This window comes from Berghia stephanieae, chromosome 1 (genome assembly GCF_034508935.2).
Source record: "Berghia stephanieae isolate SIO BIC M18660-M18661 chromosome 1, UCSD_Bste_1.3, whole genome shotgun sequence".
Lineage (NCBI taxonomy): Eukaryota > Metazoa > Mollusca > Gastropoda > Nudibranchia > Aeolidiidae > Berghia > Berghia stephanieae.
In genome coordinates, this window is record NC_088360.1 from 91627078 (window position 1) to 91640636 (window position 13559).

General features: G+C 32.9%; 1 protein-coding gene across 1 annotated transcript in view; it reads right to left on the reverse strand.

Moving 5' to 3' along the window:
* LOC144961863 (cilia- and flagella-associated protein 61-like) overlaps positions 1–13559 on the reverse strand; it is a 30309-nt gene that overhangs the window by 14425 nt on the left and 2325 nt on the right. The window contains exons 2-16 of the mRNA XM_078894906.1: positions 12549–12693; positions 12220–12364; positions 11845–11995; positions 9799–9928; positions 8423–8555; positions 8006–8192; positions 7024–7158; positions 6600–6724; positions 5535–5668; positions 5110–5200; positions 4297–4367; positions 3353–3488; positions 1265–1345; positions 448–585; positions 124–192 (exon numbers count right to left, since the gene is read on the reverse strand). Of these exons, the coding sequence (XP_078751032.1) occupies positions 124–192; positions 448–585; positions 1265–1345; positions 3353–3488; positions 4297–4367; positions 5110–5200; positions 5535–5668; positions 6600–6724; positions 7024–7158; positions 8006–8192; positions 8423–8555; positions 9799–9928; positions 11845–11995; positions 12220–12364; positions 12549–12691 (1869 nt within the window). The 5' untranslated portion in view covers positions 12692–12693. The remainder of the gene's footprint in view (positions 1–123; positions 193–447; positions 586–1264; positions 1346–3352; positions 3489–4296; positions 4368–5109; positions 5201–5534; positions 5669–6599; positions 6725–7023; positions 7159–8005; positions 8193–8422; positions 8556–9798; positions 9929–11844; positions 11996–12219; positions 12365–12548; positions 12694–13559) is intronic.

Here is a 13559-nt window from a genome sequence, read left to right on the forward strand (position 1 = left end):
TTTGGAATGTTCCTTGTTATGCATTTTGCTCATTTATAGAGTTGCTTTTTCTTTATTTTGTTCTATAGTATCAAATTCAAATTTGGCTGTTAGAGTTGAATACAAGAGACTTTTGATGCATACCTCCTTTGATGTATATGGCGGGTACAATGGATAATAGAGACATGTTCTGTGTGCCAATCTCAAAATTTCCTGCAAAGAAAAAATATGGTACAATAAATAAAATTAACATCTCTGTGTATTAATCCCAAAATTTCCTGTGGAGAAAAAAATGTATATATATATATCTTATATAAATCTATATATTAGACAAAGGTCAAAATCATTGCAGTTTTACATTCCAAACACATGAACATACATGCGCGCACACAAACTCATAGTCAAATTAATAACATGAGGAATTTTAATAGTGAAAAAAAAAACAACAGAAAATAAACAATAAGTTACCTTGAAGAAATGCTTTGTCAAGTGGGAGAAGACAGGATTAAGGACAAAATGATGCAAATGTCCATGGTCCTCTCGTCGATGGTGGTTGTAGTAGATAAAATCCTCAATGTTGTAGTGGGAGCGGATGTATTCAATTTCCTGAAAGAGTAGAAAATATACACTTATTTATGGTGCGAAAATACTGCAACATTAATAATGACAACGATCAAATATTACATTACACAAATACTAACTCCAAAGAAAATTATTTTGAGAAGAATGAAATTGAAGCAAGATGTGCTTTCCATGCTTCATATCAGGAAGATGTATTTTATTCAATCTATTATTTTTAAAAATAATCAACATAAAAAACCCCACAAAAACTATTATAACTAAAAACCTACATAACTGTAATTAAAAAATGGTATTTGCTAGAGTACTAACTGATGTCATTTTAATCAGTTAAATGCCGTACTTTGGAAAAACTCGTATTGAAACATTTGACCAGAAAACTCATCTTTCAAATATTGATTTAAATGACCCTCAACTTGGCAAACATTCTCAAACCTGGGACATCTTCGCAAAAATTCTGAAAGGTTTGTGATTTTTTGCCAAGATGAGGGTCGTTTAAATCAATCAATATTTGAAAGACAAGCTTTTTTGGCCAAATTTTTAAATACATGTTTTTCCATAGTGTGGCAGTTAACTGGTTAAACAAATGCAAAGTAAGCCCAGGTTGACTAGATTTGTTATTGTTTACTTGACTCAAAAGTGAACGTACATGAATATGGTATGTTCCTTAAATGCTTGCAAACAGTTCTTTAAAAAATCTACTTACCTTTTCTCCACGAATGATCGAAACTCCAACAATTTGATTTTGACATTCCGCAATAAAGGCTTGAATTTCTGTCCCGTTATTCTGTTTTCCAGAAAGAAGTGAAAATGGTGTTAACCATACATCATACAAACAAGATGGGATTTTTTAAAAATCACTCATAGGTAATATCTTTTATGCATTGTCTTCTGCCAGTTATTCAATGCAATCTATTTCTAACAAAACAATGCCTTTTTGTGAATTGACATTTCTCACCCAAAGTAAAGAGTTCATTATATCAATTAAAAATATGAACTCATACCCTAGACAACATTATATATTCTAACTAGGCCTACTGAGAAGGCCATGAATAAATTTCATGCCTGTTATCAATCTTATATAGTTATTTACAAAAGAAACTAGACAGTTTGTATTTGCTATTATCGCACATAAGAGAACACATATTGGTACGTGGTATATATCTTAAAGAAGTAGACAAAACTTTCTTTCTGTTGATGTATCGCATGCCTTTATTGACACCAAGCAGGAACAGACGTGGACTGCCAAACAGATTGGTACCAAAGTTACATGATGTAAATGTGCAGCAAAATATTTCAGATATTAATTTCATATACGTGTTGCTTCACAGCATTTGCAGCACCAGATGCTCATTTGGTTTGATCACAAAACCCGTAATTCGACCAAAGCTAACCTCTTTTCACAAAGTTGCTTGATTGAGAAAGGCACTTAAACACCAGGATTGGGATCAGAATATGTGGTATGGCTTTTTGTATACAGGTGAATCGCTTTCTCAGGCTGAATCCAGAGACAAAAGAATTTCATGCTATCGACGTTGAGGTGAACGTTTCAATGCAGAAATCATTATTAAAGTAACAACTCGAGATTATGGACCTGTAATGGTGTGGACAGTGATAATCAGTGATAGAAAAACTGATTAATACATATTAACCAAAGACTAACTCAGACCTAAACATGAATGATATTCTTGAACCAATCGTTATCACATTAATCCGGAATCAGAATAATCATGTCATATTCCAGTTTAATAACGCCTCGGCACATAGAGCTGCTTTCCTAAATGATTCAAATGCAAGGGTGATGAACCTGTGGCCAGCTGCGTCACCTGACACGAATCCCATTGAATAGATGTGGACTATCCCCCCCCCCCCCCCCCCCAAGATTGCTGTACATAATCCGATGAACTGTTCCACAGACTAAATATAATTTCAAATGATATACCAGCAGAAACAGCCCATCAGCTGACATCATTAATGAGGCAAAGAGTTGTGGAGATTGATCAATCCTAATGGTGGACATACAAAATGCTGAAGTGCGTTATATGTACTGATTTCAATTTTGTGCTCCATTTTGCAAAATTAATTTGTATGACTGTTTTTAAATATCTGCAACTTTTCAATAGTTCACACAAAATTAATAAATTATAAACCAAAAGAAAACAACAAGTTTTGTCTAGGTTCCAAATATGTATATATGTCATTGTAACAAACTATTGGCAAAAATAAACTGTTTTGTTTCTTTTGTATGAGACTATATATCTCAACCAAATCTCAATTCCTTCAGCTTAGTAGTGACGTTTATTTGAATCTGAGGACATCTGGGGGTTTTTTTTTACATTAGTCAACATATATAGAGAGAAAGATATTACATCAAAGATGTGCTGACAGAAAAACACAGAATGGAAAAGAAATAAAGGTAGATAAAGAATGACAAGTGTGAGAAGTCTCGAAAAGTAGATGACTGATGAGCGGCTGAGGAATGTGAAGTAATTGATGGGGGGTGGATGACTAGGGATTAGAGAGACAAGATCACCAATGATGATGATAATAATGATGATGATGATGATGATGATGATGATGATGATGATGATGATGATGATCAACATTTTTCAAAAGTGATGTCTTTGTCTTTTATTGAAACTCATAATGAATGAACAACATCATATTTTTGAGTGCAAGTCTTTTAAAAAAATTGTTATTGAAATTGTAAAATACAGCTATGCTTATAATTGGCAAGGCAAATAATTGAGCTAATTTTATCCAGAAACATTCAAAGGTGTTAATATAAACGCACCTTTGTTGTCTTATCCCTGCGTGCTTTGTTGTACAGGTCTAGATCCGCAATGATGTTTTCTTTCATTTCAATCGTATCGACTAATTTCTCAACAGCAGGAAGGTCACTTGTGCAAGCCTTGCGAACAATAAAATTCCTAGAAAAAAAAAAGATTGAAATTGAGTGATTGAATTCTGACATTGAAACATATGTGAAGTTGGTTTTCTTTTAATGAACAAATTGGATTAAGGAAAGTTCCTTTCAACATTTTTTATTTTTATCAAGGCACGTCAAGTTAGATGGTAGCAAAAGACTTTCCTAGAATCTCAAATTATTATTTTATCATGTTATATGATTATCTTGGCCTAGAATTATTAAGCATATTCAGAAATATGTACGTGGTCACAACCATACACACAATTCAAAAACAATTTGCAATAATTTCTGTTAGACCAGTAAAACGAACAACACGAGACCATAACAATAAAATATCTATTTCACCAGCCAGATTACATACACAACCTTCTTTCCACCAGCAGTGGCGACAGAATTACATGATTTAAAAGATTAATTGGATTAGAGCTGCAGTTTATGTTCCGTTTTAATTCTGTTCGTTAAGTATAAATGGCAACTGTAGACTGATCCTCCAACACTGAGGGTTATCATAAGCCCACAAAGAAGAAAAAGGAAATAAGGAGGAGGAGGAGGGAGAGGAGGAGGAGGAGGAGGAGATGGAGGAGCAGAAAGAGGAGGAGGAGAGAAGAAGAAAAGAAGAAGAAGAAGAAGAAGAAGAAGAAGAAGAAGAAGAAGAAGAAGAAGAAGAAGAAGAAGAAGAAGAAGAAGAAGAAGAAGAAGAAGAAGAAGGAGAAGAAGAAGAAGAAGAAAAGGAGGAGGGGGAGGAGTATAATTATTTTCAGAAATATACAATATCTCGTGCAAAGAATTATATAAAAAAAAAATCTTACTTTAGCAGTCCAGACCGGTGAAATACGTAAAGCTCATGAGGCAAAACACTTGGACATTTTGGGGTAACTCTCTAAAAAGATAAAGAAGAAAAAAAGAGAGAAATACAATTGTGCATGATGACTTTGTGACCAAAATCATGCAGAGTTCAAATTAGACAGGATATAATGGCAATGATAATAAAGATGATGGTGATGATGACGATGATCGTATTGATGATAACGACGATGAACAAGGTCCTTTTCTCATTTTGGTCCGTCTGTATGGAACACCATTCCACAGAGCATCTGGGAGTCCAAATCATTGTCTGTGTTCAAGAAATCTTGAAAAATTTATTTATTGATGTCATGTACTCTCTATATTGTTTTGTATTGATGTAAAGCGCCAAGAGCCTCATGGTTGAAGATGCTGTGCGCTCTATAAGAGTCATTATTATTATATTATTATTATTATTATTATTATTATTATTATTATTATTATTATTATTATTATTATTATTATTATTATTATTATTATAATTATTATTATTATTATTATTATTATTATTATTATTATTTATTATTATATTATTATTATTATTATTATTATTATTATTTATTATTATTATTATTATTATTATTATATATTATTATTATTATTAATTATTATTATTTAATATGATAATGATGATGATACAAATAATAATAATAATAATAATAATAATAATAAATAATAATAATAATAATAATAATAATAATAATAATAATAATAATAATAATAATAATAATATAAGATAATAAATAATCCCAAAATATATACTAAGGACATATACTAACCCAAAATTTGAATGAGGGAAATTCAGACCATGTGGGAAAGTGATGACAAAATCTCTGTCCGGAATTGAAAATGCTTCGGCAGAGCCAAGACCTAATAGTTTGGAAATGGAAACATTTGCAGATATTATATGTGAACAAAAAACCATACTACCAACATTTAAAAACAAAAATAAACAAACAACAACAGCAACAAAACCCAAAACAAAACAAAAATAAAACCCATTTAAAACAAAGCAAAAGATGCATCAATACAATTAAAATATTATACCAATATATTTTTGTTTTTAAGTGTTGATATCAAACTTACTTAATAACAGTTATAGATGCCTTAACAATTAACTTTGAAAGATAAAGATATTCAAGCTTATTGTATAATGCCTTTAATTTGTCTACTTCTTATGATAATGTAATTTAGCTGCTCTCACCTCATTTCATACTGCTCAGCAATGCAGAAAAGTTGAATGCTGAAAGCGTTTGGAGCTCCATGATAAGTGGGAACAAATCTTTTCTCTGGCTGAGGCACCAAGTCTTTAGGAGTTATAGAATGTGGAAGTGGTGTCTGAAAGAAAATGCATGAAAATTGTTATTGAATCAAACTCCTTCATTTAACTCAGAGCAAGCCCACTGTAGCGACAATGACTGGAAGTGAAAGTGAAATTGACAACCCACTGCTCAAAACAATGCTGAAAAATCTAAAGCAAGAAATTTATGGTGAGCAGGGGATCAACATTATTGATAATGTAATGAGAGACATTTAGTGGAGAATCACTTCCTTTCTCTAATAAACTTTAATCTTCAGCTCTGGTCTAAATTGAAAATGCCTTGATACTATCACTTCGGTTAGATGAACCTCATATTAGAAATTAAATACTTCCAAAAAAATACATTTGTCATGTATTCACAGAATTTTCAAATGAAGCAAATAGATAAAATCTGTATAACAGACCACAGATATGAGCAGACAGTATTAAATCAAGAAGTGAAGAAAGCACTCCAAATATGAGGAATGCTAACGGTTAGACAGGGCATACGGGAGGGTCTAGCGCTATATGACAAGTTTTAAGTACTTTAAAATATACAGGTCTTGTTTGACCAAACAAATGTATTATCAATATGCTTCTGTCAAATGTTCCCTTGTTGTATTGTCCTGTGTGTTTGGCTGATTTTAGTCTAGTTAAACTTAATGTTGGTGGATCCAATCTTTTTCTTAAACCCATTCCCTATTCGCACAATATTTTTTAATAAATAAAAAAGTACTCGAAGCATTGTTAGTGTATTTTTAAAACAGCAAAGATAGATTAAATTGTTTTTGTCACTTATTGCAATGTTGATAAAAAATGGAATATCTCAGATTAAATTTACTTTTACAGATATAGATGCAAAAGTGATCAATATTTTGTGCGTCTATAGCTCTTATGTCACCCAATTAAAATGGAATACTAAATATATATAATACGTATAATCACAACATAAAACCATAAATTATTCACCTCTTTTTCAAGTGACTCGACAGCTTCCTTCACGCCTTGAGAAAATTCTGAGGGTTCTGACACCATTGGAGCAGGAGATCCCGATTCACTCAATCGCTGTTTAACACTTGGAGTTGGGCTCTGAACTGAAAAAATATTGTATTCTTCATTTATCGCAGGTCTCTCTTTTATCCCTCTTTCTATTCCTTTTAAACATTATTCAGACTAACTGTTACTAGTCCATTTTACAAAACAGAAATTAAATCAGACAATAAATGACTTGTATTTTTGTTGTTATTATTATTATTTTAAAAATAATATATTCTTAATATTAGTTGGTATACATATCAATAATTTAAAGAAAGGAAAAATAAAGAAACAAACAAATAATAGAGAAAAACGACATTAACTGATGCAGGCAACCTCCTCTCAAAATTACACTAACCTCTTGAACTTTGTTTGCTGCCTTTGGGACTGCTTTCTGATAGAGCTTCCTCCACACTTGTTTTCTCCCTACCAACCTCCTCTTCCTCTCCTTCTTGTTTTGATGAAATGGATCTCTTCTCTTCATCAACTTCATCTGAAAATTAAACAAAAATTGTTTGTGAGTAAAAAAAAAAGATTTAAAAAAATGTAACGACAAAACCCTCAAGCAGTAATATATCCGTATATCAACCACTTAATCATAAACACCCATAGTTTGTTTTTCTACTTTTTTTCCTAAAGCATCACAATGGTTCTTTCTCTCTCCTTTGAATTACAATTTACAGTCGCCCTAGTGGTAATATATGGTTGTTTGTGTAATCTATGCTTTGATATCTCCATCTTTTAATTATTTCCTGTTAAATAACGCCCTATTCTCATCCACAGAACTTCATTTTTACTTTATCACACCATTATATGTACATGGTTTGTTTCGAACATGCATTTAACAAAAGTATGTAACTTATATTATAATAAGTATTAAATTGTAACAAAATTATGGCAGAATTATGTGAGATGACAAAAATAATAATTCATCCCAATCAAATTATTACTGTCACAGTAAAATCAAATATGGACACCCAACAGCAAGAAGAAGAGAGGAAGACAAAGAGAAACGTGGAGGAGGACAGTTGAGAAGGAAAGAAGTAAAATGGGATTTGAATACTGGAGGAGGGCCTGCATTGCTGCAGTCGACAAGACAACATGAAGAAGGTATGTTCACAACCCTATTTTCCAAAAGCAGAGATTGGAATAAGTCAAGTAAGTCAATATCAAATATACCTGAAGCTGTGTGAATAGAATAATAACATTTAACCACTAAATATTATAATTGTTTTTGGTTTAAGAAAGGTCTGAATTCATAATATTTCTTGCTTTGCTAATCATTATTTTTGAAACTATAAAACTCATTTTCACCAGTTCCATTAATGTTGCTGACTTACCAAAACCAGCAGCCGCTGCATCACCAGCAGAGGAGGGAGTGGCAGGGGGAGTGGGAGGAGGGATTACAATGTCGTCTGGGTGGGACTTTTTCAAACCATTGAATGGAATCAGCTCAAAGCACTCGTTTAAGATGTCCAAGTTCACATCTGAACTGATGCTCATGAAGCCATATGATGTTTTCTCCACCTGTAATGGTAGATCATCATCATCAGCAACATCGTCATCATCTTCATCATCATCATCATCATCATCAATAATAATAATCATCATCATTATCATATTCATTATCATCATCATCATCACCATCATCATTATCATCACCATCATCATCATCATCATCATCATCATCATCATCATCATCATCATCATCATCATCATCAAAATAATCAACATTATACTTAGATGTTTTCACTTGCCTCAGCAACAAGACATTGCATATCAGAATCTTGAGCTTCAATCAACTCTGCCAGAAAGTAATCCCCATAGGTATTGTGTAACATATCACTCTGACGGTTGAAAATAGGCGTCAGATCGTCATGATCCTCCACACTATTGAATAAAACATATAATAAACAATGTCTATGAAAGTCAATATCAAGGAAAAGGAAATATGAGTAGCTTTGCTTGGAAAACAAATCTTTTATCATTTCCCTTCTTAAATTTTGGTGTCATGATGCAAGTATCTTTTCCTATCTATCTCTATCCGCACATGTATTTCATCCCCCTTCTCACCTCTCCAAAACCATGGGAATTGTCTCTTCAATTTGTGGCCACTATCAAAGTAGTTTACTTTATTTTATTCGAATTATTGTGTAGTCTTTCTCTTTAAAAAATTATTTGATGAAAAAGTATTGATGATACATATATACACATACACTCGAGTATGGTTTCCTTGAACTCATTCGAAATTCTTTGTTATCACTATCATTTATCTTTACTTCCTTGAACTGATTTTTACCTCGAACATGGTTTCCTTGAACTAATTTCACATAGCCAATGTAAAAGAAATTAAACTAATTAAAGGATGAGGTTGGTGATTTCCATCACTAATGATTTATTGTGACATTGACAGCTACTTATGTGTGTATCGTGTGAATATATCTACATTGTAGGTGTGTACACAGCCACACATACAATCCATCATCATTTTGCATTGCGAACACCTCTCTGCTTATTCTTATCACTTCCCCGATCGTTCTAATTTCAATGGCACGCATCATGATTTGCCAATGGTTGGCTACAAACCCCCCCCACCCCACAAACACAAACACATACATCAACCCCTTGTGACATGCAATGTTATAACGTTTTCTCCCTAAATATATCAATAAAGTAAATAAATAATAAAGTTCTCCTTATTCATCCTCAGCTAGGGAGAGGTGGCTTGATGAAGGCCACATAACCGGTGGACATTTGCACTAGGTATCTTTTGGGTATAAAGCAAAGACCTTACTGTTCACCACACTGCCCCCCCCCCCCCCCCCCCCCCCCCCACTTACCAATACCAAGCAGTTATGGCAAGGTACAGTTTCCTCGAACGTTTTTGCATGTCCCGAGGAGTTCAAGGAATCTATGCTGGATTGTGTATATACATATTCTATATGTATGTATATATATATATATATATATAATATATATATATATATATATATATATATATATTATATATATATATATATATATATATATATATATATATATATATATATATATATATATTTATCCCTACGACCTTCCAAAAAATTAAAAAGAAAAACATAACAGAAGTTGAGAAAACAAAACAAAAACATACTAAGCTTGGCGAATATGGAGCACAGGTACATGTTCATGGCGTTTGCAGACAAACATCACACAGCTTTCAGACGTTCCTGGGTTGCTCTCATGCTTATCCATTGGAGAGAAAGCATGTGCTAAAGACGGATCTAAATGAGAAACACAAAATCATCGATTTTGAAATTATACAAGAGTCCATGATAGATTTTTTAAAATATTCTAATAATGAATAAATCACACTGTGTTAATATTAACTTAAAGAGTTTGATAAAGTTACCTGCTGATGTAGGGTATGTACATTTTGACGTGTTTCTAATCCAATCACAATCCATTTATCATTGTGGTGTTGTATTCTACATGTTCTAGAGAGCCTTTTAATTTCTCCTTGGAATTTTTCAGTAATTGACTGTATATTTTACCGAAATATATTATAAAACATCTGGAAAGCACACACATCCACACACACACACACACACACACATACACACACACACACACACACACACACACACACACACACACACAAATACAAACAAAAAAAAACATACAAAAAACAAAAAAAAAACCAGCTGAGATCATGTATGAAAGACAACATGAGCACTTTAAGAGGGAAAGCATGAACCAACATTTTCATTTGTAGAATCAAATGAAAAATCTTTAACATCTGAAAAAGACATCAATCCTCTTTGGTTATATGGTCGTATATAATGTAACCACAAATAAACAGCCATTTGAATATTTATAGACCATCTTTAATTTGAATGTACAGTCCACTCTGAATAATCACAACACCTTGGGAGCAGCGAAAATGTTGCGATTAACCGAAGTTGCAATTAACCGAAGTTGAGTGTCCTGTCTACTATTGCAACATTTTATACATATATGGTAAACCCAAACCAATTTTTGTAAACATTTGTGTAAACAGCACAGACTGAGCAATTTGATTGAAACAAACACCATATGACAGCTCTGTATAGATTTTGACAAGCAAAAGTTTCTTTGATGCAAGCCGACATCTTATTCAGATTGGATTAACTTTCACTCTTTTGTTCTCAACATGTGTAAGAGTTAAAGAGATCAGCGGTGATGAGAGACAGTAAGCTCTCACCAAACCCATTGGTCACAATGCACAGTTGTTAATCCCAAAACAAAGGATATCACTCAGTCTCTCTTTAAAATGGAGAGGCTTCGTAAAGAAATGATACAGACAATGACTAACGAAAGAGTGAAAATGGAGAGGCTTCGTAAAAGAACGATACAGACAATGGAGAGGCTTCGTAAAGGAACGATACAGACAATGAGAGGCTTCGTAAAGGAATGATACAGACAATGAGAGGCTTTGTAAAGGAACAATACAGACAATGGAGAGGCTTTGTAAAGGAACGATACAGACAATGCTGAGACAATACATATATCGTTCCTTTACGAAGCCTCTCCATTTTCACTCTTTCGTGTCTACCTGTTGTCTAGACTATGCCCAGTCCCTTCCCCTATCAAATTATAGTCACAGATGACCGCATAAACCAATACCGCAAAGCTCCACCCTCTTTTGTTTCTAATGGAGTAGTGACACGCCGCCCACTCTCAATTCTTCAACCTGTTATGAATTCCCCCATGATAAAATTTAATCATGAGATTTTGTTTGATTGATTTGATGAATTTGCCTTTTGAGGTCGAAAATTTGCAATTAACCAAAGTTTGTTGCGATTAACCAGTGACTTTTAAATAGAAGCAATTCCATATCTCTGGGAATGTTGCAATTAACCGAGTTGCTATATATTATGCATTATACATGTCTTGGAGAGCAATTTTATAAAATTATCTCATTTCTATAAATTGTTGCAACACTGAGTAGTCTTTCTGGTTTTCATTTCTCAGAAAAGATTTAACCAATTGCCTTTTAATAAAATACTAAAACTTTTTATTTCTACCAGTATGTTATGGGTAATGAAAGAATAAGCATTGAATATTTATTTTTAAAAAATTAATCTATGACGTCTTAAATTAAATATTGGCAGTCAATCAATAAATAATTTATTTGTTGAAAATTTGAAAATCTACAGACCTGGGAATGTTCCAACAGGTACAGTTAAGAACAGAAAATGAAGATCAGGAACCGCATTGAATGCAGTGCGGATAATCTCTTGTGCACATCCCATGGCATATTCTTTCTTTGCCACAAAATAATGCAAAAATAAAGAGTTGAGAGACGAAATCTGTAAAAATAGATCAATAAAAATCATCAGTAGGATACACTTTTTGAAAGATAAAACTTAATAATAGAACAAAATCCCCCCCCCCCCCCTGAGTGTTTATATCATATTTTGCATTTTATCTGATTAATGGTATTATTGTTAAACTTTTTTGTTTTTGACACAGCACATTTTAATCTTTATATTTAAAAAAAACTGATACAGAAAAGTAAAAGTTGACGTCATACCTGCTCTCCACTATATTTCTTTTTGAACCATGATTCCCAGTCAGCCTGATCAATGTCTGAGAGGTTAGGGTAATCCAGAAAGGCAGCATGTCCCATAATTTCATCATCTTTGTTACACAGAGTAATTGCCAATACTGCTTTTTCACTGAAATAATCAAAAACAAATAATGAAAAAAATCAAACAAACTTGTAATAGAATTTACAATCAATTTTAAATGTTTCAATTCAATTAATCAATTTTTTGACCAATGTAAATCATATGGTTCCAACTTTTACAGATTTACTTATTCCGACACTTATATGCAGGTCTGATAATAATAATTACTTACATGATATTGACAACATTAACTCTCCCAAATAACTTTTCTGTCCAAGGTTCTACCAATTTAATAATATGTGGGGCATCCAATGATTCAGTGCGACGAGCAGTAATCACTTCTGCTTCTCCTTCTTGACTTGTTGGAGTAGCCATATCTAAAAATAGAAAAGATTAAAAAAAGAATCAACAAACAAAAATATAAAACCTAAAACGTGCTCAAAGGGCTTTACACCGAACATGAAGGATGAGCATAGCCCTGAAAGGCGCTATATTTTTTTCAATGAAGATTATGCTGTTACTAACCAGGTTTTCATTTTACACCTGACTAATATGAGAATATGTGAGTAAAGAGCCTTCTCCAAGCACCACCTACTGTAGGACTTGAACCAAGGACCGTCAGATCTGAAGGCGAATGTCATACCTCAAGACTACAAGGCCGCACACAAACAAAATTAAACTTGATGAAATCATAAAATGTGGTTCATAAATATAACATGCCATTTACTTTCCATGCCACAATGCAATGACAGGAGCAGCTGATGACAAAATTAAAATTCCATGTTTGTCAAACCACCCAGTGTACAGCCACATTTTGAAAGCTTCTAGGCGGTTTTAACATTCTTTGTCTAGAGTCCAGGTTTCACAATCGTAGAGGAGAGATGAGAGAATGTAAGTTTGGATCACTTTAAGTTTCATGTTTAATTTAATATTGGTAGCAGAGATGACTGGTCTTAAGTTGTGGAAAGTGTTTTTAGCGATCGCAATTCTTTGTTTTATTTCTACAAAATCTCTAGCATTATTTGTGATCATTGCACCAAGATATTTCAACATTTTAACTTGTTTGATTGTTTCCTCTTTGCTGGTGAGGTGAAAAGAGGGATCTGGATTTTATTTGTTAACAAACGTGCACTCAGTTTTCTTTACATTCAGCAAAAATCCCTTTGCTTTGCTACCAACCACTAATTTGTCAAACATGGTCTGAAGGTTTTCTGGTGTGTAAGCCCTAAGAACTGCATTGTCT